The sequence below is a fragment of the Cucurbita pepo genome, chromosome 5, assembly GCF_057944985.1.
Source record: "Cucurbita pepo subsp. pepo isolate OVF chromosome 5, ASM5794498v1, whole genome shotgun sequence".
Classification (NCBI taxonomy): Eukaryota; Viridiplantae; Streptophyta; class Magnoliopsida; order Cucurbitales; family Cucurbitaceae; genus Cucurbita; species Cucurbita pepo.
This window is the reverse complement of record NC_141802.1, coordinates 16609507-16636275: the sequence shown is the minus strand read 5'-3', so window position 1 is coordinate 16636275 and position 26769 is coordinate 16609507. Positions and strand designations below refer to the sequence as shown.

The following is a 26769-nucleotide window of genomic DNA, read 5'->3' as shown; positions in this document are numbered from 1 at the left end:
TGATATACATTCTATCGTTTCTATTCATTTTTGTTACCATAGTTTTTATTTATTGTCTAAAAAATAGAAATAATTTTATTCTTATAAAATATTTAGTACTAAATTAGTTTCTTAAAAAATGTATTAGAGTTAAATAATTTTAAATATATTATTTATTTTTAGTTAGGTTTATTTATAAACTAAAATATTAAAGTGACTATTTTAATATTTCAATATAGTTTGTTTAATTTTTAACACAAACTTTCTTTAGATTTAAATATTTTTGATTCAACTCATAAAAATATGAAATAAAAAATTTGTTAGCAATTATAAACCAAAATTATTCTCAGATAATTTATCTAAAATAATTAATTAGTAAATAAATAAATTTAAAAAAAATAAAAGATTATATTAATAAATTATAAAAAATGAATAAAGACTGGTCGGGCCAAACCTATTTAAAAATCCATACGTTGAAAAAAAAAATTAGTGTTAAAATTTAACAAAAATATAGGCTAAAAATATATATATTAAAAATTGCTTAAAATATCGAAATAACATAAAATTGAAAAAATCAATCACAAAATATAAAATATAAAATAAAATATAATAAAATATTGAGTTTGTTAGCTTTGAAACATAAGAATATGACTACAGTAATTTTTAAACCAAACGATCACATTTAATAAAAATATATATTAAATATTAAAAAAAAATTCAAATGGCTTAAAATATCAAAATTAAAAAAAAAAATTAAAAATCAACCACAAAATATAAAATAAAATTTTATAAAATATTGAGTTTGTTAGCTTTGGAACATAAGAATATTAGGATAAAGCAAAATCGTGGAAAAAGGTGAGAATTTTGAGAGATTCGAGCCAAATCAACCCAGTCCCTTCTATTGCACGGTGAAAGTGGAACTAGTGTACACTAAAATAGAAAATAAGGTAACTTTACGGATCAGATCGAGACCTAATAGATGTGTTATATGTAGAGAAGCTTGTTAAAGGTCCGAGAGCTCTCCTAAGGATGCTAACATGCAAAAGGGATCGTGTTGATTCGAGTTGTAGATCGAAAGATAAAAAAACGTAAAGATTCGAAAAAAAAACTTACCAATTTTCTCTTGAATAGGAGGGGAGAAGATTTTTTCCGACAGCCACGTGTCGACTGGCGACTGGTGAGGTGTGGCTTGGCAAGGCGGTGACACGCGTCAGGCATCGGCTGAAGTTACGCGTCGGACGGGGAGCAAAGCGGCCCCAATGTGTCGTTTGCGTGCCCTACCTGATTCCAGATCCACGAGTTGATTCGACTCGACCCACAACCCATCGACCAAACCAACCTGTGGTCCATCCGAGCAAGCTGAACCGGTGACCCGAACCGGAGCGCTGACCCATGACTGCACGAAAGTAACCTACGCTTGGTACTCGCGCGTTCGCTTGCGACTAGCCTCCTTCCCGACGCGTGTAAGGTCATTTTTTACCCGTTTGACTTTTGTTTGCCTAATTTTTGTCCCGATTCCAATTCTAACAATGTTTTTACATGAGTAGGGACCTAATTGAGGAAAATCAATAGTTTTGGACACCCCTTGGTAGCGCTAGCTACTTATGCATCCCGAAAGGTGGATGAGAAAATTGTGAATTCTGCGTTCCGGGTGTTGATGGATATGGTGATAATGGATGTTATCGCCCCGGTTGAGCATGACTATTTTGACTGTGTATAATGTATCTAGTTCTTGATGCTTGCACCATCTTGATAATGTTTAGAAAGAGTTACAATGATTAGAGTGACAAGTCACTGACCTTATATCGCTCGTCTGTTAAGCTTAGGATGGGATGAGAGCCTACGAGTAGATGACTTACTGTATAATTTTATACTCATCCCTATTATATCTATATTTTTTTCAGGTGCGTTGGGTCGAGGTAGGGTGTGATTAGAGAGGTGGATTGTCATATAGAGAAATGCATGTCCCGGGACGTCAGTCGAGTCTTTTCTTTTGCATTCAAATTTTCATAATTTTGTTTGTTTAAACATTTGTATTGCAATTTTCTTTCATGGGAATAAATGATTCCGCCCTTATACATTTTCAACTGTTTTCTTTGCATTCACGTTGTCGTTTTGAGTCATGACTCATAGTAAAATATTGGGTCGTGAATCTCGATATACAAATTTCTAGATTATAAATGCTAAAACCCAAAATCAAATTAATTTCACTCGAAACCATTGTAACTTTTGAGAATACGACGTAACAACCTTATTAAAAAAAAAATCTTATTTAAATATTAAAGATTCCAAAACAACAAGTAATCAGAAAAGTAAACCGATTAAAACTTGTCCGAGATTCAAATGCTTCACAAATGAAATAACTAAAAAATGCTTCAAAAATTGAAATTACCGTCTATATCAATAACGTGCATTATTCTTTATTGTAGCTCAATCACATTATTCTTAACGTGCATTATTCTTTATCGTAGCTCAATCACATTATTCTTTATCGTAGCTCAATCACGTGAACTTCAAAATTAAGCGTAGTTTGCTTGAAATAATTTTAATAACAAATTAAGCGCAGTTTGATTGAAATAATTTTAATAATGTTGTTAATACTGTAAGAAGAATGGTAATTAATTTTGTTATTTGTAAATCATCATCCAATACAACGTTTTTGATAAAATTGAAACCACTGAAAACAATCTGTAGCCACAATTTGAACGAAGATCCATTACAAAATCAAAAGGAACACAAGCGTTGAACCAGAGCGAAGGGAGGAGGCGAGTTTTTCGTTGGAGAAGAAGGCGAAATGGATGGCCATGGCAGAATTCCCACCTCGAAATCGTCGGTCAAATTCGAAACCAACGGCCCTTTGTCACAAAATCCTAGCGTCCTCTCGATCCAGCCCCAGATGCAAATATTTGGCCGCGAAATCTGCGTCGATTTACAGATTTCTGTTACTAAACTTCAGGCCAAATCTTACACCCACACACACAGAAAGAGATTGAGATTTCAATAACCATATGCGTTTCAAACCCTACTTCGATTAATCGCAAGCGAAAAGGAAGAAAATGGCGGAAGCGAATTCGGAAGAGAAGGTGAATGAGAATCCTGAAATGGAGGTCAAAGAAGCTGTGAATGGCGATGGTGTTGGTAGTAGTAATAGCAATGGTAATCTTTCCTTCAAATTTAATGCTCAAGCGCCTGAGTTCTTCCCTAGATCGCAAACTCAGATGCCTGTTACCGGCTATTTTCATCCCTATTTTCATTTTCTTGGTGGGGCTCCTGCTACTTCAGACTGGTTCTTTATTGGCGATCAAGAACCCACCTATTTGATCCCTAATCCCACCATTCCTCTCCCAAATTTCTCTAAGAACGCCCGTTCGGAGGATATTCAGCAAAAAATCGTCAAACAGGTGTCCTGTTTTATTCTGTTCTTGATTCCTTTTTGATCTCTGTTTCTCTTATATTTCATCGCGTTGGATTCCATTATCTTGATTCCTGTGCTGTGACCGTCTGAATGATTAATCATGAACTCTGCTTTTCCCGTTCATTGAAGGATGAGAATCGCTATCATTTTTAGTATTCCATTTCCATTGGACAAGCTTATGCACATATTGTCTAAGAATTTCCAGTAGTTTTCTCCTTGAATTTCTTCTCAATTGGATTCCTTCTCATATGCATATCAAATTCATTTGAGCATCTTATGAACGATTTCAATTTTACAGGTAGAATATCAGTTCAGTGACATGAGTCTTCTTGCAAATGAATCTCTTGCAAAAAACATTAGCAAAGATCCAGATGGTTATGGTATAATCTTTGGAAATCTATCACCCGGTTGTGTTAATTCAAATTTTCGATATGTTTTTAACTGAATTATGATTTGTTGTTCCTTCATTTCCCTTTGTTAAGTTCCAATTTCTGTTATTTCGTCCACCAAAAAAGTAAAGTCCTTCTCAACCAACAACAATTTGATAGTTCAAGCTCTCCGATCCTCTTCAAAGCTTGTAAGTTCTTAAGTTAAGCACTCAATTTCCCACTCTTTCTGGAAAAATAAGAACTCTTGATTTAATGTGATTCATATCTGATCTTCTGAAGGTTGTTAGTGCTGATGGGAAGAAAGTTAAACGTAAGCATCCGTTTACGGACAAGGACAAAGAGGAATTGCTGGTAAGATATCAACCATTGTACAAATGGTGCAGAACATTTATCTTTAGCTGAGCAAGGTGTAATGTTTTTGTTCATTGATTTGCAGTCTCGTACAGTCGTTGTGGAGAATTTGCCCGACAATCACTCGCACCACAACCTCGAGAAAATATTTAGCGTCATTGGGAGGTAGTTTCATTGATATCATCACTCAGTCTTATTCCTTGTTCTATTTGATATTAAAACTGTCTTCACTGAGCTTCATTCATTGATGATATCTGACCAGTGTGAAGACGATCCGAATCTGTCATCCCCCGGAATCAAATCCGTGCTGCTCTAAAGGTGAATTATTTATCAGCAACAAGGTATTGTGAATCATGCTTTACTTTAATGTATAACCAAGACACTTATCCTCAAAATCCCTTTCTCATTGTTACTTCATTTGGTTGAAGCTTCATGCACTTGTGGAATACGAGACCGTAGAGTTGGCTGAAAGAGCGGTATGCATCTAATAGTAAAGCTATAGCAGATCGTGTTTCTTGTTTTTCAATCTTTTTATTGTCTTTCCCCCATTTTTTGTGCCTGCTAGGCTGAGAAGTTAAATGATGAGAGAAACTGGAGGAAAGGGCTCCGAGTAAGGTTATTACTCAGACGCTCGGTAAGTGTAATAACACGATCTTAGCAGTAGCATTCTGTTTCCTCTTGCTGCATTTTGATTATTTACATGTTCATGCTTATTGCGACGATGGATAGCCAAAATCAGTTCTGAAGACTCGAAAATCAGAATTTGAAAGTATTCTGGATGAAGATGATTCACCATCTCCTGTATCTATTGAACAAGAATCTCCTCAGTCAAATATTGCTGAACTAACTACTGATTTCAGTGTACGTTTTTTTTCCCCGAAAACTATGTCGTTCTTGATCAAAATGATTTGTAATTCCCAAGTGACATGAAATGTCTGTTGTACTAGTCTGAGGAGAACTCAACATCATCTAAAAAGGGCTGGGGTCGAGGCCGTGGGAAGGGTCGTGGACGAGTTCATAACCATCTCGATCGTAGCTATAGCTTACCAGTTACAGCTATGCAATCGAGTAGTCAGATTCTATGTGAAGCATCGTCCAAACTCACTTCTAAGAGTCCGAGAATGCCGGATGGGACGAAAGGTTTCACCATGGGACGAGGCAAGCCATTAAATTCTAAATCTGTATTTTGAATGAATAGAAATGTAGGGAAATCTCTCTTTGATTGTTTAAGTACGGTGGAAGGAACTATGACAATTTTGCTGCTACCTATTTCATTCATTCTTTTTTTTTTTTTCCTTTTTAATCGACATGTTTGATAGGATTTTGGTTTGTATAATGTGGCGCTAGCCATCATTCACTGTGAGCAACTTCAACTGTTTTTCTAGCTTTATCCTTTTCATATTGTCTTGACCTGTTCTTCGACGTGTTGGAAATCTGTGCAACCATCGGCGAGGGGACGAAAATCGCACGATTCCAGTTGTTGTAGGAAAGCCTTGTTTTGTTTTCAAATCTCCCTCAAGTTGTCGTTTTTGTGCTCTTCGATCTTCTTCTCTGTCTCGTTTCCATTTCAGGGTGTTTGCTGTCGTGTTGCACCTTATCATGGTTCACCATTGTGATTCCTTGGCCGCAACTGAATTTTTCCCAATGATCGTTGCTGCCATCTTCATAGAGGAATGATGAGCAGAAATGTTCAACTGGAACAAGTAAGAAAATTGGTCTTTCAAACTGTTTTGATCTGGTTTTAGGAGGCTCGTTCGATCCAGTTTCAGATTGATTTTATGGATTTTCAATCGGTTTAGTTGGTTTCCCTTCTGTTTTGGAGTTTTTCTTGCTTTTTGGACTAAATTCAAATGGAATTTTTATTTTTTTAGCATAGAGTTGTTGGATTAATTCTTGTATGTATTGAAGATCGTTGGTGAAGTTGAAATCCATTGGGGTTGAACCTGTTTAAGTTAGCAAGCTTACCTTTTGGAATGTTTTTAAGAGGCTGGGTTGAATGAAATATATGAGTTATTGAAATAAAGGATGATATATGGTTGTAATGATATGCTTTCGATGAGTTTGTATAAGATTGAACCATAAAATATTTAATCTCTTCGAAGAAATTTGTTAATGGAGAAAATTCATATTTTGCAGAATGATTATACGTGACCCGATTTATAAACTCCTATACATGAAAGTTGGGTGAAGATGTCTTACGTGAACTAGAATCATAACATAATCTTTCGATAAATGAGTACTTTCGATAAATGAGTAGTTTCATTACATGCTAGTTTCATTACATGCTGATTTGAATAAATATTTATAGAATTTGATAAATTAAATATTAAAATATAAAATATAAATTTAAAATTTGAATGACATTCAAATTGGTTAAATCTATATAGAGAGAGGTATTGTTTGTTTTGATCGGTTATGTATTGTCGTGCCCCTCTCGACTCAGCCCACCGTTGGCAGATATTGTCGATTTTGGCTTTTTACGTATCATTGTCAATCTCACGGGTTTTAAAATGCTTATGCTAGGGAGAAGTTTACGTACCCTATGCTATGAAGAAGTTTACATACCCTTATAAGAAATATTTCGTTCTCCCCTCCAACTGATGTGGGATCTCACACTTTCAAACTCTAAATTTCTGACTTTAATCAAATAACTTACAATCTAGTACAAATATATTGCATAAAGTTGGGACGGTTGGTTAAACATAGTTCACGAAATATATGAGGGTGTGGAAGGCTTTGAACCACGGTCCAAGGCGTAAAAGCTTTACCAAGAAACGTGAGTCCAAGTTTGATAAAGTGATTGTGCTCGAACTCTTCTAATGATGAATGAAAATGCATCTATCTTATAGTCCGATTTAAGGGAGAAAAAAAAAAAAAAAATTGCTTGTCACAAGTGATTACGAGAAATCCGATGACTTGCTCGAATTCACGCAACGACTCAACTATATTTTCCATTTTAGCCCCTCTCTCACCCGAAATCCCTCAAATCATTCCTATTCTCTTCACAATTCTCTCCCAAATCCTTTTTCTCAAACATATTCGAAAATCAACACCAACAAAAAAACACCACCCGAATGACCATCAATGAAAAGTAACATTTCTTCTATGTTCTTCGGGAATTAGGCTCAAATCACCCTTCAATTTTCTAGAGTTTTGGAACATTTACACTACCCGAATGACCATCAATGAAAAGTAACATTTCTTCTATGTTATTCGGGAATTAGGCTCAAATCACCCTTCAATTTTCTAGAGTTTTGGAACATTTACTGTCCCAAATATCCACAAAAAATGACACCTGAAAATTACTCGAGAGAAAAATTTTAATACATCTGAGACATTTCGTTGATATCAATAATCTAACATATATTAAGATGTCAAGTAGTTGAAGCACTAAGAGTACTATTTCTTTATACAACAAAAGTAGACTCCATTTCGTGTCCACTCAAATATTATGAATATGAATGCCACCGTGTGCCCTCTATCTTTGACGATAAATAATTATATACTTAATCGAAAAATTAGCGCATACAAATTTATAAATATCATTATTAAAATTAATATACTTTATATTGGGAATATTTTAGCCTTTCATGCATACTTTTTAATATCTTATGAACGATATTTTTGAGAAAATAATATCACTTTCTCATATATATCCAAACTTTCATTTATAAAAATATTGATTGAAAATGTTGAAATTTCATGCTCAAAAAAATAAAATAATAGGAAGATAATTATTGAAGTGGGTGTTATCTTGTGGAAATTAAAGTAATTAATAATTTAATGTTAAGTGGATGACACGTGTATTAGTAGGTAACGAGGTTATGTCGCAGGAGAATGTCGAGGTCAGTAAGTGTTGAATTCGGACGTGAGGATCCCACATCAGTTGGAGAGGGAAATGAAATATTCTTTATCAGGGTGTGGAAACCTCTACCTAGTAGAAGAAAGGAAGTCCGAAAGATAAAGTCCAAAGAAGACAGTATCTGTTAACGGTAGGCTTGGGCTGTTACAAGTGGTATTAAAGCCAGACACCAGGCGGTGTGCGAACAAGGACGTTGGGTAGATCCCACACCGGTTGGATAAAGGAACAAAACATTAATTCCTTATCAGGGTGTGAAAACCTCTCCCTTATAGACGTGTTTTAAACCCTTGACGGGGAGCCCAAAAATGACAATATCTACTGTACTAGACTACAAATTATGGTATGAATCCTGAACAGGACCTTACAACATTAATCTGTTTTAATCCCAACCGTGCATATGACATATTTGAGACAATACTTGACTTAAATCAGACCGATAATCACTTCTCGTTTATACTCAACCTAGAATGAAAAGATTTTTTAAATTTAAAACATTTGTAATTACATTTGCTAAATTTAAACCGTGCTTTGATTTTATCTCTTATGTTAATACTTTTAACGAAATGTCAACCTGATATGCTCGTAAGTTTAACCAATTCTCTTACACGTCACGACAATTCGGATAAACTTTTGATTAAAAAAAAAATCACTTAAGAAATTAATTATTTAAAATTGTGAACGTGGTTGATTAATGACGAAGAGGAAATCAATATATTAATCTGTACTTAAAAAGCACTTCTTATTTATTTATTTATTTATTTATTTATTTTGAGAAAATAATCTCTCTTAGATTTTTTTAATGTATATTTTTTCAGAATTATTTATTCTTATTCCCCTCATTAAATTTAATCCTATACTTATTATAAACTATAGTTTAATTGTGACATCTCACACATCATAGTCATGGTTATTTATTTTTAATTATGTTTGACTAATTAATTAAAATTAAAATTCACGGATGTGTCGATATTGCGCCTATGCCCATATGTCGGAGGTTGAATTTTTTACCCACTATCTGGTATGGTATCCGTAAATCACATGACATGGGCACAAGAGGACCAATGCCTCGATAGAATTAGGATGAATTGATGTTTGAGATGTCTCAATGTTATGAGCGACACGCGATCCTATTCTCGGGCATGACCAAGTGAGCTACGATGACTAACAATGTCATGTGACTTAGGATGACATCAAGACACGAGGGTCATGTTAATTGAAAACCAAGATGATGTTGGATGTGACATTGCATTGAGAGACCTTGGCCTTGAGTAGAGGCAATGTCAAGCTAAATGACTTGGCCTAGCGTAAAGGCACATCAATTGTGTTGCACATGATTTAATATACATGCACATGTAGCATGTGTGACCAAGCTTGGAAGCCACAACAAGCGAAAAACTGAATATAGGGTTTGGGTTCCTCCCAAGGCTGGTCGTGAGCGTGTAAAGATTATGACACCGCACAATTGAAAAAGTACAGTTATGATAGGATGCAAGATGTAGGTCGAAGAAAACCCTAAAAGTTGTCTGCTAAAATTATAACTATTTATTTATTTTCATAATAGACGGGTTAAAGTGGGTTCGAATTTATGTTCTCTAAATTTGAAACCGAACCGAACCGATCTGGTTTGAGAAAAAATTATTCAATCCATTTCAACCCAACCCAAAATGCTATCTAATCCAACTCGGTTTGATAATATGCTCGAATATCGACTAGATTACACATTCATATCCATTATAAATGGAGCTAAGATATATTATATTATGTAAACATGCAATTTTTTTCCAAATCAAAATGGCCACCGCATATAATCAACAATCAACAAATAAAATAATTAAAAGTGAAAGGATATGTTGATCATGTTCATTAAACATGATTAATTATTCCCTTAGCCAACTTGATCTTGTTTTATGCTATAATTAGTGGGAAGGCCACAAAGCTAAGCCTTGGATCCAATTTTCATTGCCTATAAAACCAAACAATGAAAATCTACATACTTATCAACTAAAAAATGGCTCCAAACACTCCCATTACCCTCTCTTTTCTCTTCCTAATTCTTCCATTCTTCTTCTTCGATCAATCTATCTCGACTAACACCGAGCTCAGATATGATTTTTACGATGAGTCGTGCCCTCATTTGCCTATGATAATTCGAGATCATATTTGGGAGGCGGTGCAAAATGACACGAGAATTGCTGCATCACTGCTACGGTTGCAGTTCCATGATTGTATTGTAGACGTATGTAAAGTTTGTTTATATGTTGTTGTTAGTGATAATGATAATGATAATGATAATGATGAAATTATTATGTTCTTGTGTTGTTTTAGGGATGTGATGCATCGGTGTTGCTTGATGATACTAAAGATATGAAAGGTGAGAAAAATGCTCCGGGCAATGTGAAATCGCTACGAGGGTTTGAAGTGATCGATGCCATTAAAGCGGATGTCGAAACATATTGTCCCGAGACAGTTTCATGTGTTGATATATTAGGTCTTGCAACTAGAGAAGCTGTGTATCTGGTAAATTCCTCTCTACTTTTTCTTTATTTTCTACCGTTTTCATTTTATTTTCTTGTCTAGATTGAGATTGAAAAGTTTCAGGTTGGTTAGATTAGTGACCTGAGCAACCGAGGTAAAATTCACAACTCAATCCAACCTAGCCAATTTTTGGGTTGGGTTGAGTTGAGTAGTGGCGTGGTTCTTTTTTTTAACTAAATAACTAAAATCACATAAAACTCAAATATCAAGCATTCACAATGCATCACTAACATCGGTTACAAACGTCAAATATTCTTAATCTTCATAATAATCTTAAAAGTTATGTAGGATATGGTTGAGTTGTAACCCTGTTTTCAAGTTGGTCGAGTTGACTCGATAAAGAAAATGTCAATCTGCTAGCCGGCTCAAATTTTCTATTGAACTAACACGAGAGTATTAATTTCACCACATAGGTCGAAGGGCCATCGTGGAGCCTTCCACTAGGACGTAGAGATGGCTTAAAAGCAAACTTCAAATCCGTTCTAGAACAACTCCCATCTCCGAGGGCATCTCTAGAGAACAACACCGCGAAGTTCACCTCAAAGGGCCTCGATTTAAAGGACCTCGTCGTGCTATCAGGCGCACACACTATCGGCTTCGCTCGTTGTGTGACATTCAAGGTCCGCCTCTTTAACTACAAGGGGTCCGGCCAGCCCGACCCTGACATCAATGCAGCCATGCTCTCCGACTTGCAATCCATGTGCCCCAACAGAAACGACGGCACCAACGCCAATTTGGCCCCTCTGGATGTGGCCACTGTTGACAGGTTCGACAATGAGTATTACACGAACTTGATTAGTGGCGTGGGGCTTTTGGAGTCCGACCATGGTCTAATGGCCGACAGCAACACAGCTCAAATGGTTAGACAATATAGTTTTGATACGAATTTGTTTTATGATGACTTTGCTGAGTCGATGTTTAGGATGAACATGGTTGGGGTTTTGAGTGGCCGTGACGGGCAGATTCGAAAGAATTGTCACGTTGTTAATGTCGATGATGGGTATTAAAAGGTGTTCAAAAACGAACGAACGAAGAACGAAGAACGAATCAGAGCGAGAAAGGGTTGAAAGTATAACCGATAGGGAAGTTATATGAAAAACAAAGAGTTTGGAATTTTAAGCTTTCTTTATGGATCTATGTATATAGATCTGTCTTTTGTTGAAAGATAATACATATAAAATGTTAGGAGTTGCATAGTTTGTAAAATTATGTAGTTGGGGCTGTGAGATGTATCGTATATTTGGACGAATGATTTTATTTTTATGAATGTTTATATGACATGATAATCCGACCAATTTGAATTACTCAATTATAAAAGTTGGGTCGGGATGAATTTTTGAAAAACCTAAAATTTAGTTCGGTTTGTGAGTTTACATTTTTCGGTCCCGTAAACCCACCAACTCGAAAATAGGGTTACAACCCAATCTTACCTTACTTTAAAAAAAAAATTAATCTACAATACTTGTAAATATTTGAGCTTGATGAGATTTTAGTTATAATTTTTTAAAAATAATTAAAAAAAAAAAAAAAAACTGACTATCCAACCCAACACAACCCGAAGATAGAGAGTCAGATTGAGTTGTGAAATTTATTGAGATTACTCGATCAATCCAAAATTTCGAACTTCAATCCCTTGAAACCCTTTCACCTTTTGAAATAAAGACACAATTTTGAATCACACACTAACTTCAAATGTTGAAAGCCACCAATAAAATCCTCACAAACTATTCTCTTTGAACATAATGTCCATTGCCACAGCTGAGACGATGCCCCGATAAGCTGCCTCGAGCCATGTTGGTGCCGATGTGCCATTCGGCCCCGTCATTGCTGTCCTTGTAGTCATTGTGATTCTCGGCACCGTAGCCGGGATTATCGGGAGGCTTTTCTCAGGTCGTCGTGTTGTTGGCGGTGGTCAGTATGACGTTGAAGGATGGGTTGAGAAGAAATGCTCATCTTGTTTGGATGGCAAGGTTGACGACGTTCCACCGTCGAGGCCTCCACGGTCGGCCACGGCGGGAGGTGATGTTCCTGTGGCAATGCCAATTCTGCCGGAGATAAAAGAAGAACAAGGGCATTGAGAGCATTATTTACAGGCAGATGGAGAGCATCTTTTCTTGTGTTTTTGCAACTGAGCTTTTGAAGGATTTTCAGTCCTTTCGTTATTCATTTTAAGTTAAATCACACTAATGGCCATCTCGACAATCTTCCTCTCTCGAACAAAGAGCCTTTTTTAAGGCTTATGAAACTCTCGAATAGCTGTTGAGTCACTTTTACCCAATTGACTACACCTCCGAGCCTCACAACTTCTTACAACAGTAAACAAGCGTTGGCATATTGATAAATATCATTATTATTACACCGATCACCAGGTCGTGAGGCTTTTTCAAGCAATGCTTTCTATTTACATTTCTACATTCCCGTCCCTTAGAAAAAGCTGCTAAACGATTGGACTAGATAGATACAAGTAGCTTGACCGCCTTACCCGTGATTGAAACACAAGTTGGAGACGTATCGGCCTATATTCCCACTAATTTGATCCATATTATTGATGGATACTTATTTGGAAACAGAGAGACTCGATATTAACGTAGGCTTATCTGATATCGTGTAGTGACCAATTACCCATAATCATTCCCTTAGTTAGGGACTCTCCCATCGAACAAAGTACACCATAGAGCCTCCCTTGAATCGAGGCTCGATTCCTTCTCTGGAGCAAGTCTTTTGACTACACCTTCGAGACTCACAATCTCTTTGTGTTCGACATTTAAGAATTATATTGACATAACTAAGTTAAATGCATGACTCTGATACCATGTTAGGAACCACAACTCTTGACAATGATATGCCACTTTGAACATACGCTCTTGTTACTTTGTTTTCTGTTTCCCTAAAAGACACGATTCTAATGAAAATGTATTCCTTACTTATAAAATCATCCCCTTACTTAGTTAATCTGGAACTAAATTTGTTAAGATTCTCACCTCCAAAATATGAGAAACTCACCGTTCCTATCATTTTCAATTGAGTTTGATATGAAAAACTCAATGTTTATCTACTATGATATCTAAACCCATGAAGCCCGAACGAGTATTGAGTTAAAAAATGGTAAGCCCATGAAACCCGAACGAGTATTGAGTTAAAAAATGGTAAACCCATGAAGCCGGAACGAGTATTGAGTTAAAAAATGGTAAACTCAAAGTAGTACCGACACGTTGAAAAAGTCGTACTATTATTATAAGGTACATGTAGCCTTTGACCATTTTGAAAATGGTAGATTAACCAAAATAGATCTTTTAAGGGACGAGGAAATGGGTTGGTGAGCCTTCATCCAAACAACAAATAAAGTCCAAATCTTTAAGTTTCCATTTCCACCATCAATGGAAAAGCAAAGAGAAAAGAGGAAAGGGTTGAAAATACTAAGTCAATCCCGACTCCACTAGTAGCCATGAAACTTTAACCGAAATTCATAGACACATAAAGAATAGGTCGGGAAAGAACGTGACCTCCAAAATTAGAAAAACATGCATATCAATGTGGTTGTGTGATCCCAGGTCGGTTGTAGAGGGGACGAAACATTTCTTATAAGGATGTGAAAACCTCTCCTTAGCATATGCATTTTAAAACCGTGAGACTGATGGTGATACTTAACGAGTTAAATGGATAATATCTGTTAGCAGTGGACTTGGGCTGTTACAGTAGTGCACAGTGGTGACATAAATTGTCTCGATAGATAAAAAGTGTTAATATACCTTTCAATAAGAGTTTCGTTAAGTCTTTTTAAGGTTAGGACAAAAGAGGAGCAGAATTGGGATGAGCTAGGATCACAGGGTCGAGAATGCTTCATAAGGTCAAACTCGAACTAGAGAACTTGGACTTCGACCTAAATTTCTCTTTTTTTCTTCTTTTGATTGTAGCTCGACTACCTTGACATTCGGTCCGTTTTACTCCATATTAGGACCACTTTCAATTATGGTATTTTTTAAAAATTAAGAAACCTAAATGAAATTATTGAATAAAGAAATATATTATGGATAGAAGAGCATCAGCATGACATCACTAAAATGTCATCACATTTAGAGAGGTCATATTGGTAAAACCACACCTCACTATTATTTTTCATTTATAGCCATAATTAAAACCATAGGTTTCCTTTTTTTTTTTTTTTTTTTTATTTTTATTGACTCTTTATATTAGTGGAAGACTCATATAAAAATACAACTATCGTTAGTCTTCAATTTAATTTTTAAAATAATATTTTCAATATATATATATATATATATATATATATATATTTTAATTTTAGATTAATATTTTATTTTAAAAATAGTCTTAAACTTTTAATAACCAAACTTTAAAAATACTCTGACGGGCTGGATAAGGTCCACGAAACATCAAGATAACTAGAGATAAGATTCCATTTAACTGTTGGGTCGAGGCCTCTTGGGAACTTGCACTAAACGGGCAGAGATTTATTATATAAATGGAGAATGAGGGAGAGACTAAGAAGAGACTTTTTTCCCGTTAGATAAATGAGGTTGAGGACCGGGATTATATTCTCCGTCCACATCCCTGGTCAATTCTCTAATCTGCTCATCTTCGTCCCGCTTCAAAGAGAGATTTTTTAAGCTCATATATTTCCAAAGATAGAGATGTTAAGGATATTTAATACTAAATTATATATATATATATATATCATATTTGATATTTTGCTGTTTTTATATACTTGTGATTTATTTGATTATAAATACAGAACTTTCACACACCATTTAAGTGTGGTGGATTAAGCAAACATTCTCGTTGTCAATGTTTTTTTTAAAATATTTCGTACATTCTAGTGTGAGCCTGTAGCTGAGTAAATTATTATTATAGTCGAGAAAATTCGAATTAATATATTATTCATGTTAAAAAAATAGTGAAAATATCAGTTGGTATGTTGTTAATAATTGTTTGGGTAACCATTAGTGCTTACCATCATGAAAGTTAGGCTCACAAGTGGAAGACCCAAACCAAATATTTGATTTTTTTGCACATTTCTCACAATATAAATACCCCATTACTCTTACAAAACTATAAGAAAAAGCTTCACATTCTAACCATGGCTTCCATATTTTCTAACGTTATCGTTCTCTTTGTGTTAGCGTGTATGTCAACTCTAAGCTCGGCCGACCCGGGTTGGTTTAGGGCTCGTAATACCACTTTTCCTTTCAGTTCTAGGCATAAACGTCCACGGTTCCCGCCCCCACCATCACGATGGTTGCCACAACCACCATGGAGGCATTTGCCACAACCACCATGGAGACGGCTGCCACCATCACCATCACGACCACGAAAACCTCGAACACCACCATCACGACCACGACAACCTCGAACACCACCACCACGATGGTTTCCACCACTGCCACCACGGCCTCGAACACAAAATCCAAGAAAGATTATAGTGGGTGGTTCTAAATATTGGCGTCTTGGGTTTGACTATAATGATTGGATACTTAAGAACGGTCCATTTTATCTGAACGATATTCTAGGTAAGTTGTTTATAAGTTCATTTTTATCTAGAAGATTGTCAGAATTTAGTGCAACTTATTTTAGTTTGAATTACTTATGGAATATATGATATTCGTAATCTTCTCGAATATATTAGTTAGGAAATATATCTTAGATATCGTAATCATTTGAATTTGACTCCTAATGCTAGTGTGCCTTTCACAGTCTGGGCATGTTGGCTTGAGCGAGTAAAGCAAGGCCAGTTTCTACAATGTGTCTGTGTTTTCTTTCGACTAACCCATTCTGCTGGTGTGTGTGAGGACAGGAGATATGATGTTCAATGCCTGTGGATTTGAAATAATTGTGTAACCGATGGTATTCACCCCCCCAATCTGATTGGACGGAGCGAATTTTGGTATTTAGCATAGTTTCAACATGTTTTTGAAATTGAAGGAACACAGACTCAACATCAGATTTGCATCTCAGAAAGTAAATCCAAACATAACGACTAAAATCATCAACAAAGGAAACATAATATTTGGAATTATTTACTGACGCAATGGATGGACCCCATACATCAGTGTGAATTAATTGAAGGGGTGCTGTAGATACATGCTGAGAAGAACCAAATGGCAATTGATGTGCTTTCCCTAATTGACAAGCATTACAAATTGAGGAAGAGGGAATATTAGTATCTATAGCTAAATTATTATCTTGTAGAATTCTAATGGTAATTGGAGATGCAGGGTGCCCTAGCCTTCTGTGCCATTGTTCTTTCGAAAGTTTGGCTGTCAGCAAGGCTTGACTGAAATTATGCGGTAGAACGTATAGGCCATTCTTACATCTACCGTGGAGCAGGAGTTTCTTCGTGACTCGGTCCTTAACCAAAAAATAGTTTGGGTGAAATTCTACAACAGCATTATTATCAGATGCTAGTCTTTGTACTGAAATTAGGTGCTTATTGATTTTAGGAACATATAGGATATGTTTCAGAACAAGAGATGAACCAGAAATTAATGAATTCCCAATATGAGAGATAGACAAACCTGCGCCATTTGCAACCTGAATTTGGTCGGTGCCAGTGTAGCGTTCTCTGGTGGTAAGCCTCTCTAGGTCATTGGTGATGTGATCTGTGGCTCCAGTGTCAACATACCAGTTTGTGTCACTAGTGTATCCACTGGTTGCCAAAGCTGCTTGTTTGAGATTATTTTCGGCTTGATATGCCTGATCAAATCTGTGCCAGCATTGCAAAGCATCGTGATTGGGCTTACCACAAATCTGACAGACAATGCCTGAGCTGCTTTGTGTCTTTGATGGTTGACGTCCAGGATTGTTCACAGTACGCCTTGATTGTCCATGACCACTATTTAACTGACGACTACGACCGCGACTACCTCGACCTCCATTGGCACCTCCACGAATGGATATCCTATTGACATTGTTAGCAGATGAAAGTTGCTCAAATGTACCCTTACGCAAGTGCCGCATCTCATAGCTCAGCATGTGAGCATACACGTCGCTGACAGTGTATACATCTGTTCTGGTTGTAATGCTTGTGACTAGAGGATCATAATCTGGACCAAGTCCTTGCAGCATGTAGGCGATGAGTTCTTCATCCTCTATTCGCTTGCCAATGGCAGCAAGTGTATCACCAAGATGTTTTACTTTACGAAAGTAGTCAGCAATTGTCATGTCCTTTTTCTGGATAGTAGAGAGTTCCATACGGATCTGCATTGCTCTTGCTCGAGATGTGGAAGCAAATTGTCGCTCCAGCGTAATCCAGGCTTCTCGTGCAGTGGTGATTCCAACCATCGTGCTGAGAACCTCCTCAGTGACTGATGAGTTGATGAGGCTGAGTACCAGCTGGTCCTGGGGGTACCAGACTGTGAACTCAGGGTTGATGATAATTTTGCGATTCCCTGTTTCTTCACTTGGTTCAACGGCGATCGTCTGGCTTGGTGCAGGCATGGATCCATCCACAAAACCAACAAGGTTTTGGCTACGCAAGTAGGGAAGGATTTGGGTGGACCACAGTAGATAATTTTCTTGTGTAAGCTTAACACTAATCACCTGACTGATCGACGGAGAAGACATTGTGTTGTTTGGGATTGACATGTCTAACAGCAGAGGCTATGGATCTCGTGGATCTTATTTCGGCTCTGATACCATATCAAGTTTATGCAAAACTGTGCCTCACACTATTGAGGACATATTCTATTTATATTGGCAAAAGATTAACTAATAGATCCGATTTCATAGGAAACTAACGAAGTAAGCCTATTCTTATGGCATGACTAACTTCAAGCTATTCTAATGGATTGACCAATTCTAACAAATTTAACACAAGGAAGTGGAGATGGGTTTGAGTTTGTACTCAACCACCAAAATCCTTACTACTTTGCTTGCGGTGAAGGCAATGGCTTCCATTGCAAACTTGGATCCATGAAGTTCTCTCTAACACCAATACCTCAAGCTTGATATCAGTGGTTTCTTCCCAGGCACTTCTTACAATATATTTAACCTAATCCACGTCTTAGGCCAGATAAAATGTGTCTTGTTTTTAAAGAAATACTCAATAAATGATTCCATTTCTGAGTTAGAAAATGCAATCACATGTAATTGTGTTTGAGACTTCTCATTTAACATCATTTCATGATATTTGTCTCAACTTCTAGTCCGGGCAGTATTGAATATGTAGTATTTTTTTTTTGCACACGGCTTATATCCCGCGCTGTAACAGCCCAAGTCCACTACTAGTCGATATTTTTGTCCTCTTTGGACTTTACCTTTCAGGCTTTCCCTCAAGACTTCAAAATGCGCCCGCAAGGAAAAAGTTTTCACTTTCTTATAAGGGTATTTCGTTCTCCTCCCCAACTAATGTGGGACTCACACACTCGCACACATGGATCCTAGGCAAGTTCGTATATGTATTCCTAGACTTGGCCTTCACGAACCCTAGACCCAACAATTGTTACTCTCCCCAAACTTCATGTCTCGTTGTTTGATTGGTCGATGATGCCAATTCAGTTCTCATGTCATCAGGTCAAATATTTTCTATTTTATCGGTTTCAATTTTAATTTTTTCGTTTTAGTTCTGATTTGAGTGATTCAAAAGGTATTAGAATCGTCTTTCTATTGCATTTATTTCAGTTCTAATCTTTTCTTTTAGTCGTGATTTGAGAGATTCAAAAGGGGTTATAATTGTCATTCCAATCTTTATATTATGGACACTTCAAAACACTGAAATTATTAGTAATTAAATGCACGTTTGTTATCATAAAATATCAATTAATTAATTTGAGATTAAGGACCAAAAAGCTAACAAGAGGCTCCTTGAATAGGATTACGGTACTATAAACTCATCCTGAGAGGGAGAGAAGGACCACATATGTAAACTTAGTCGCTAGTTAGTATGCGAGATCACTACCCTAGACTTTTCCCATTATGGTGATTCATGTGGAAGGATCGCTAGTTAATCTTACATAATGATGTTTAGAGAAAAACATCATACTGTCGTTTGACATGTGAGGAAGTCGCGCCATCTACCAAGGCAAAGTAAGCATACAAAGTACGAGAATAGCAAAAAAAAAAAAAAAAAAAAAAAAAAAAAAAAAAAAAAAAAAAAAAAAAAAAAAAAATCCACTCCGAAGCTACTACATTGTCTAGTAGATTTCAGTACGCTAGAAATGGGTTAACAACTTCCCGACCCAGAGTGGATTTGTGACAGACAAGAGAACTAATTCGAACTTCAAGACCTTCCCAGGAGATTAGGTAGAACTTAGGCTCGAACTTTCTAGAGCCCAAAGAAAAGCCCGTTGTAACTTATTAGGATTGGATGTGATGAGAGCCCACAAGTAGGTTTCTTACTGAGTATTTTTATACTCACTTAAATTTACATTTCTTTTTTAGATTTTCACTGACTATTGGTCGTGATAGGGGAGTATTCAGAAGCTATGCAGTCATAGACAGGGTCGTCCCAGGGCCGTCAGTCTTGCGTGAATTTTGTGGTCTTTTAGTATCGTTTAAATTTGTATCTTATTCTCTAATCCACGTTTTGTAATAAACTTTGAATAATAGTAATTTGTATATGTAGTTTATAAATACGTCTCGAATGAATATAAGGACGTATTAGAAGAAATTCTGACTGTTATTAGGAATGAATTTGGTCTGACATTGTTACCGCTTGATAGTGCATTATTTTTTTTTTTTTAAAAGAACATGAATATTCTTCTAGTAAGCTTTTGGTAACACAGAGAATTTCATGTTTCCATCAACGCAATGCAACCCATTACGTTCACCACATGCAAAGTAGTAAGTCTTAGATTGTTCGAGCACGAACTCGAACCCATCTCCTTCTCCTTGGCTCGTATTTGCTACCTCCCGAGCCTTTGAAAAATCACACTTCGAGAAACTCTCCAAGTTCGGTAACAAGTAAACACTATGAGGAGATCCAAATCCATTCGGAGCCGGATACCTGAAAACTGCAAAAACAAAACCTTTAAACAAATTCGCCCTTATTCTAATATCATGCCTTCAATTTAAGCTCACCAAGAACATCATTGACATAAAAAGGGCCATTTTTTAACGCCCAATCACTATAGTCCATGCCAAACTCCCAAGTTTGAGAACCGCCGACGACGATCTTTTTCGGATGTCGGGCCAAACAGACAACCGACATGCAAGAGACAACGAGGACGAGGATGGCGGTGGAAGACGAGGAAGCCATGTCTAAGATGTTGATGATGGCCTTTTTATTTGGGGATGAGGGGTTTTATAGAGAGAATTGGATTAATGACATTCAAATTCAGTTATAATTTCTTGATGATATGAAATGGTTCATTTTTATTAAATTCATTAAATTAAAGTTATGAATAAATTGTTGTTTTTGCTTCCTCATTTATAGTAAAAAACTGCATTTGTTATAATAATAATCGTCGAAAAATGGTTACGGTATTACATCAAATCTTAAATGCAACCTAAATTAAACCACATTCATTTATAACATTAAATTAATTAAATTAAGAGTGTCAGTAAAGTAAATTAAGTTGGGTCCGGTTAAAACATTTTTAGACACAGAGCTAAAAATTATAATTTTTAGGGTAAAAGTTGATGTAAAAAAATAACAAAGTTCAAAATAAAAAATAATAAAAATATAAAAATATTTTTCTTGAAATCATTTATTAAAATAAGAGTAATTATTTATAATTTTATTAAATTCATTTATTTGAAGAAATAATAATTAAGATTTATTACAAAATAAATTTAAAATTTTAAAAATTAAGATAAAGGAATGAAAATTAAATTAATTAAAATTATTTTAATAATTTAAATTAATTAAAAATTTAAACGAAATTTATTTATTTATTTTCAAATTTGATTTACTAATAATAATTGTTTTTTTTTGTTGAGAAATAACTTTTAGATGGAGAAGAATTAATGGGCCGAGCCCAAGATGATGATCTACCCAGGCCCGTCTTGCTTGGGCAGGTTGAAGGAGTAAACCAGACCGATCTGGTTTTCCGGGCATACGCCATTGTTGCAGCAGGCTCAAGCTCTGCTTCTCAAGAACTGTCGCGGAATTCTTGGAAGAAACCCTTTCCTTTAAATCAGTCCCCTTCCGAAACCGACCTCCGTTTCCGGCGAGAAGAGCAAAATTCGATGGATCAATCCTTCTTACTAATGCTTTCAACCCTCCTTCATTTCCACAACTACCTAGATCCCACCATTTCCCTCCTCCCCTCCACTCCCTCCTCCGCCTCCTCCCCTTCCTCCGCCTCCCTCAACTCCCCAACCTCCCTCCTCTCCTCCTCCTCCGCCGCACCTCTCCTCTTCTTCACCATCGCCTCCGTTCTCTCCTTCATCGCCTCCTCTCGCCCCAACTCACCTTCCTCCCCTTCCGCTGCCTCCACCACCACTCCCCCTCCTCCCACCTCCTCCTCCTCCAATTACTCCGTCTCCGCCTTCCGCGCCTTCTCCACTGACCACATCTGGTCCCTCGAAGCCCCTCTTCGCGATGCCCATTGGCGCTCCCTCTATGGCATCTCCCATCCTGTCTTCACCACCATCGTTGACAAACTCAAACCCCACATTGCCCTCTCCAATCTCTCTCTCCCTTCCGATTATGCCGTTGCCATGGTCCTCTCCCGTCTCTGCCATGGCCTTTCCGCTAAAACCCTAGCTGCTCGTTTCTCCCTCGAACCCTATCTCGTTTCCAAAATCACCAACATGGTCACCCGTCTTTTGGCCACCAAACTCTACGCTGAATTCATCAAAATTCCGGTCAGTCGTCGGCGCTTGATTGAAACAACTCAAGCATTTGAAAAATTGACTTCTCTACCCAATATGTGTGGCGCCATTGATAGCAGTCCAATCAAGCTTCGTCGATTGCCTGCCGACCAGAGCATTTCGACTAATTACAATTGCCGATTTGGGTATCCATCGGTTCTGCTTCAGGTCGTTGCTGACAACAAGAAGATCTTCTGGGATGTATGCGTTAAAGCTCCTGGTGGCAGTGATGATGCCAGCCATTTTAGGGATAGTCTAATGTACCATAGGCTTACTTCTGGTGATATTGTATGGGATAAGGTTATCAATGTTAGGGGTCACCATGTTCGTCCCTACATTGCTGGAGATTGGGGCTATCCTCTGTTGTCTTTCCTGTTGACACCATTTTCGCCAAACGGCATCGGCACGCCTGCACAGAACCTGTTCGATGGAATGCTAATGAAGGGTCGGTCTGTTGTGGTTGACGCAATTGGGTTGCTGAAGGCTAGGTGGAAGATTCTTCAGGATTTGAATGTTGGTTTAAGCCATGCTCCACAGACCATTGTTGCTTGTTGTGTATTGCATAATTTGTGTCAAATTGCTAAGGAGCCAGAGCCTGAACCTTTGAAGGATCCAGAGGAGACAGGCCCTGCGCCTGACATCCTTGACAGTGAGAAATCCTTGTGTTACTATGGTGAAAGTGTGAGGCAGGCGTTGGCTGATGATTTGCATCATAGGCTTTCATCGAGATAGCTAATGTTTCATCAATTCTTTTGAAGGGAAGATGAGTTTCCAGCCTCTGTTCTTCAAATGTAAGTTTTTCTTGTAGTTTTTTCATTCTTGCCATGTTTGATAGTTTTGTTTCTGTTTTATTGCTTACATTAAGTGTGAGATCCACATCGGTTGGTTGGGGAGGAGAACGAAACATTCTTTATAGGGTGTGAAAACCTCTCCATAGCAGACACGTCTTAAAACCTTGAGGGGAAGCCCAAAAGGAAAAACCCAAAAAGAACCGTATCTGTTTGGTCTTGCATCATTACAAAGAAGCTGGTTGAGTAATATCATCTGATTGTATCATATGTGAGAAAGCTATTAGATTAAGCTATCTTAATTTCTGAATTCAATGTTGTTCTTGTAGATTCTATGTTGATTCGAGAAGGAATTTGGTTGTCTGAGAAAATGTATATGAAATGGGAGAGAACTGCAAGAATGGAGTGAGATGGCATTGACACATAGCTTGAGGTATGTAAGTTAGGAACAAAGGGATGCGTATGTGTCTCCTAACATGCTATGGTGCTGCAGATTATGGCTGAATGTTTGTTGAAACTAGGACATTTGAGGCAGTATAAAAAAATGGTCAATCCCTGAATATTGTGTTGAGCCGTTGTCTTCGTTTGTCTTCGTTTTGTCGTGCTGCTATGATATAACGTGTCTCCCCCATATAAGGACAGTTCTAGGAGAGTTTTTGGATGATATGTTTTAGCTGCCTTGCATATTTTCATTCCTAAAAGCATTTAGCTCGATATAACTAGGAAAACGTTTCGAATACCATGCCTGAGTTTCCTGGCATGCTAGCTTCATGTAGCTTCATGCCCGAGTTTCAAATCTTTTTTTTTTTTAATCTCTGATTACTCGATAATTTGTTCGAGCACAAAGCTGACTTTTTGTAGGCTGAAAAATTCTTTCACGAGTAATCCATCCGGATTTATTGGTATTCTTAATGAGGTATAGGGTTTTGGTATTCTTAATGCTTTGCTTGTGTTAACAATGTCATCTTGATTCTAGATGAAGTTTTGCAACTAAACCATTAATGGAAACTAAAATTTTAAGGTTTTGTTTTATAGCAATTTTATTTTTATTTTTCTTAGTTTTCCATTTTAAAAAAAATTTATGATATCGAATAGTAGAGTATGAGGAGAAGCTTCACATACAGTTGCTTGTGTCAAGACGACTCTTTCATTCTTCTTTAGGCCAAAATGGAGCCCACTGTTAATTGATATTGTTTGGGCTTTCCTTTTTGAGCTTCCCTTCAAGGTTTCTAAAACGCATTTGCTAGGTTGAAGCTTTCACAGAATGTTTCATTCTCCCCCATCGATGTAGGTTCTCACATAAATGATCATGTCTCATCATTCCTACTAGTAGGTTTGATTGACATGTCCCTCCATAGAATCTTTGCACTCTACATAGAAATCTTATGATAAACACTAGTTCTAAGTCGCTAAAGTATCGTGATTAGAAATGATTGGTAGGGTTAATTCTAGCACATTATTTGTTTTTATACGCCGAAATTGAATAGATGATAGTTCTTAATTTTAGTTATTGATTAGTCAATATTAAGAAAATCTTATCACAATATTTTTATTATTTGTCTTTATTTAAAAATGTTTTTAAAACTTATGTCAACATCAATTGAAATGTTCAAAGCTGTGTTCATATCGAAAAAAAATTATTCGATGAAATCATCAAAGTATATTTGTTTTTGAATAATTATTTGATATTGGTTTGGTGTGAAAGAAAGAAAAAAAGCAGCAAGCATTAGATGGAGTGTTCCATGACAGAGGTGGACACTGATTGGACATATCCATTTGCTTTTGATTGGGTCTTCCCATTTGACTGGACATTTATTGGTCCACGTCAATGGGTTCAAATTATGTTTTAAAAACATGACACTTTGACCTTTGACTAAATCACTAATGTATTTAATATAATTACTTATTTACAAAATATCTATTTAATTCATCTTATTTGATCACAACATTAGAACAACCATGTCCATGAATCTTTGAGGGACTAGACATTTTAGAAGGTTAAAAGTAGTTAGTCAAATTTAGATATTTTAACGAAATGCATGGAGTTTATGAGTCTGACATAAGATTTAAAATCCAGATATGGCACTTAATGCGTGGATCGTTACTAATCCAGATATGGCACTTGATGCATGGATCGTTACTAATGGTATTAGTGTGATACCTCTCCCAATAAAGTATGGTTTGGGAAAGAACCAAAGCAAAAGTCGGTGGTCATGTGACACTCGAGTAAATGAAGAGTACATGAATGAACGGGACAACATCTAAATGAGAGCGATTCTGAGAATAAAAAATTAATAAACAAAATTAAAAGAATAGAAAGTTACTACATGCACATACTAACAAGAGTACATGAAACATACGAGTGAAGACAAAACATGCTCAAAGAACTCGTGTTGGTCGGTAGAGATAGTCTTTATTCTTAAAAGCGAGAAGAAAATAATATGATCATGTCGTAGAAGAATATCAAGATCATCACGTGCTTAATCCAAATTTTAAATATTGCCTGCGTCATTTTAGCACCACTAATATCATAAAGTTCATGCTTCTTAAATACTAATGTTAGACGAACACGACTCTCCACAATGGTATGATATTGTCCACTTTGAGCATAAGCTCTCATGGCTTTGCTTTGGGCTTCCCCAAAAGGCCTCATACCAATGGAGTTAGTATTCCTCACTTATAAACCCATGATCATTCCCTAAATTAGTCGATGTGGGACTTCCATCATCCAACACCTCCCCTCGAACAAAGTGCGCCTCCCCTTAATCGAGGCTCGACTCCTTGGAGTCTTAGTCATTTTTGACTGCCTTCGAGGAGGGGCTTGGCTCCTTCTCTTTAGGAGTTCTTTGTTCGATATTTGAGGATTTACCAATCTATTGGCACGACTAAGTTTAGGGCATGGCTCTGATACCATGTTAGACGAACACGACTCTCCACAATGGTATGATATTGTCCACTTTGAGCATAAGCTCTCATGGCTTTGCTTTGGGCTTCCCCAAAAGGCCTCATACCAATGGAGTTAGTATTCCTCACTTATAAACCCATGATCATTCCCTAAATTAGTCGATGTGGGACTTCCATCATCCAACAACTAACACTTAGATTAAAAAATTCGGTCAAAACTTTGCAAGCCATTGAAAGCTTTCTTTATGAAAAAGGGAAAACTTTAAAGAGAACGATAGAAGACGTTAATAAGACTCACAATTGCCCAATTGTAATAAAGTAAATCTAACGCTTAGCTTTCTTCTTTTGACCAATATTTTCTAACCACGTCTTTTTTGTTAACACATTCCAACACCAACTCCACGTTTAGCTTTATTTATTTATTTATTTATTTTTGGTGAGGTTCGAGTTTAATAATATTTTGGTCTATTCGTTCAACTTTTTTGTTACTGTAGTTAATGGAAGCTTACGTGAAACAACATTATACATATTCAAATTCAGTACTTTTTATTTTGATGCTATGTTAAACCGACACAAAAATTTAAGTGGATGGGTTGATAAGTTTAATTATATCAATATTCAACTATGTCACTCTCTCCACTAGATTTATAGCACAAAGATTAGAACAGAAAGAGCTCAGAAGGGTGTGACCATTAACGAAAAGTGGTTTATACGACTCGAAAGCTTGAGCCAAAGAAAAGTATAGGCGAGAACATCAAATTGGACCATTGGACCATT

At 36.6% G+C, this 26769-nt stretch overlaps 5 protein-coding genes and 1 non-coding gene across 7 annotated transcripts; 4 read left to right on the top strand and 2 right to left on the bottom strand.

The window, feature by feature from the left end:
• Positions 1-2666: 2666 nt before the first annotated feature.
• LARP6C (RNA-binding protein) lies at positions 2667-5501 on the top strand. Of its 2 annotated transcripts, none has more exons than XM_087124356.1 (10): positions 2667-3135; positions 3693-3774; positions 3877-3971; positions 4063-4134; positions 4220-4299; positions 4397-4475; positions 4563-4610; positions 4700-4768; positions 4864-4995; positions 5082-5501. In XM_087124356.1, exons 1-10 carry the CDS (start codon positions 3103-3105, stop codon positions 5322-5324), a joined length of 933 nt encoding a protein of 310 aa, XP_086980482.1. In that variant the 5' UTR covers positions 2667-3102; the 3' UTR covers positions 5325-5501. The 2 variants fall into 2 exon arrangements, with proteins under 2 accessions (XP_086980482.1, XP_023533918.2); XM_023678150.2 differs by having other exon boundaries at positions 2667-3380.
• Positions 5502-9967: 4466 nt separating this feature from the next.
• Positions 9968-11617, top strand: LOC111795617 (peroxidase 10-like). The gene is made up of 3 exons (XM_023678148.2): positions 9968-10232; positions 10322-10513; positions 10945-11617. The coding sequence occupies exons 1-3, from the start codon at positions 10005-10007 to the stop codon at positions 11536-11538; spliced, it is 1014 nt and encodes a 337-aa protein (XP_023533916.2). The 5' UTR covers positions 9968-10004; the 3' UTR covers positions 11539-11617.
• A 4000-nt stretch (positions 11618-15617) lies between these two features.
• LOC111795112 (uncharacterized) lies at positions 15618-18559 on the top strand. The gene is made up of 3 exons (XM_087124190.1): positions 15618-16119; positions 17728-18007; positions 18346-18559. Exons 1-3 carry the CDS (start codon positions 15627-15629, stop codon positions 18491-18493), a joined length of 921 nt encoding a protein of 306 aa, XP_086980316.1. The 5' UTR covers positions 15618-15626; the 3' UTR covers positions 18494-18559.
• LOC147792725 (small nucleolar RNA Z247) lies at positions 17506-17641 on the bottom strand. The gene has a single exon (XR_015421269.1). It is a non-coding gene; the product is annotated as a small nucleolar RNA Z247 (small nucleolar RNA).
• A 1686-nt stretch (positions 18560-20245) lies between the features above and the next one.
• On the bottom strand, positions 20246-20741 carry LOC111796077 (early nodulin-like protein 20). The gene is made up of 2 exons (XM_023678763.2): positions 20564-20741; positions 20246-20496 (listed from the first exon to the last, which is right to left on the bottom strand). Exons 1-2 carry the CDS (start codon positions 20739-20741, stop codon positions 20246-20248), a joined length of 429 nt encoding a protein of 142 aa, XP_023534531.2.
• Positions 20742-21527: 786 nt separating this feature from the next.
• On the top strand, positions 21528-23993 carry LOC111794574 (PIF / Ping-Pong family of plant transposase). The gene is made up of 2 exons (XM_023676618.2): positions 21528-23091; positions 23418-23993. The coding sequence occupies exon 1, from the start codon at positions 21674-21676 to the stop codon at positions 23030-23032; it is 1359 nt and encodes a 452-aa protein (XP_023532386.1). The 5' UTR covers positions 21528-21673; the 3' UTR covers positions 23033-23091; positions 23418-23993.
• The last annotated feature ends 2776 nt before the right edge of the window (positions 23994-26769 follow it).

What these genes read in the sequence shown, in the direction of transcription:
- LARP6C (XM_023678150.2), top strand. Translation starts at nt 3,036, where the DNA reads ATGGCGGAAGCGAATTCGGAAGAGAAGGTGAATGAGAATCCTGAAATG. An exon ending in TCCGATCCTCTTCAAAGCTT is followed by an intron (nt 3,972 to 4,062) that starts GTAAGTTCTTAA and finishes GATCTTCTGAAG; the next exon opens with GTTGTTAGTGCTGATGGGAA. An exon ending in AATTATTTATCAGCAACAAG is followed by an intron (nt 4,476 to 4,562) that starts GTATTGTGAATC and finishes ATTTGGTTGAAG; the next exon opens with CTTCATGCACTTGTGGAATA.
- LOC111795617 (XM_023678148.2), top strand. Translation starts at nt 10,005, where the DNA reads ATGGCTCCAAACACTCCCATTACCCTCTCTTTTCTCTTCCTAATTCTT. An exon ending in TCCATGATTGTATTGTAGAC is followed by an intron (nt 10,233 to 10,321) that starts GTATGTAAAGTT and finishes GTGTTGTTTTAG; the next exon opens with GGATGTGATGCATCGGTGTT. An exon ending in CTAGAGAAGCTGTGTATCTG is followed by an intron (nt 10,514 to 10,944) that starts GTAAATTCCTCT and finishes TTCACCACATAG; the next exon opens with GTCGAAGGGCCATCGTGGAG.
- LOC111795112 (XM_087124190.1), top strand. Translation starts at nt 15,627, where the DNA reads ATGGCTTCCATATTTTCTAACGTTATCGTTCTCTTTGTGTTAGCGTGT. An exon ending in ATTTAGTGCAACTTATTTTA is followed by an intron (nt 16,120 to 17,727) that starts GTTTGAATTACT and finishes TCTGGATAGTAG; the next exon opens with AGAGTTCCATACGGATCTGC. An exon ending in CCATCCACAAAACCAACAAG is followed by an intron (nt 18,008 to 18,345) that starts GTTTTGGCTACG and finishes TTGACCAATTCT; the next exon opens with AACAAATTTAACACAAGGAA.
- LOC111796077 (XM_023678763.2), bottom strand. Translation starts at nt 20,741, where the DNA reads ATGGCTTCCTCGTCTTCCACCGCCATCCTCGTCCTCGTTGTCTCTTGC. An exon ending in TTATGTCAATGATGTTCTTG is followed by an intron (nt 20,497 to 20,563) that starts GTGAGCTTAAAT and finishes TTGTTTTTGCAG; the next exon opens with TTTTCAGGTATCCGGCTCCG.
- LOC111794574 (XM_023676618.2), top strand. Translation starts at nt 21,674, where the DNA reads ATGGATCAATCCTTCTTACTAATGCTTTCAACCCTCCTTCATTTCCAC.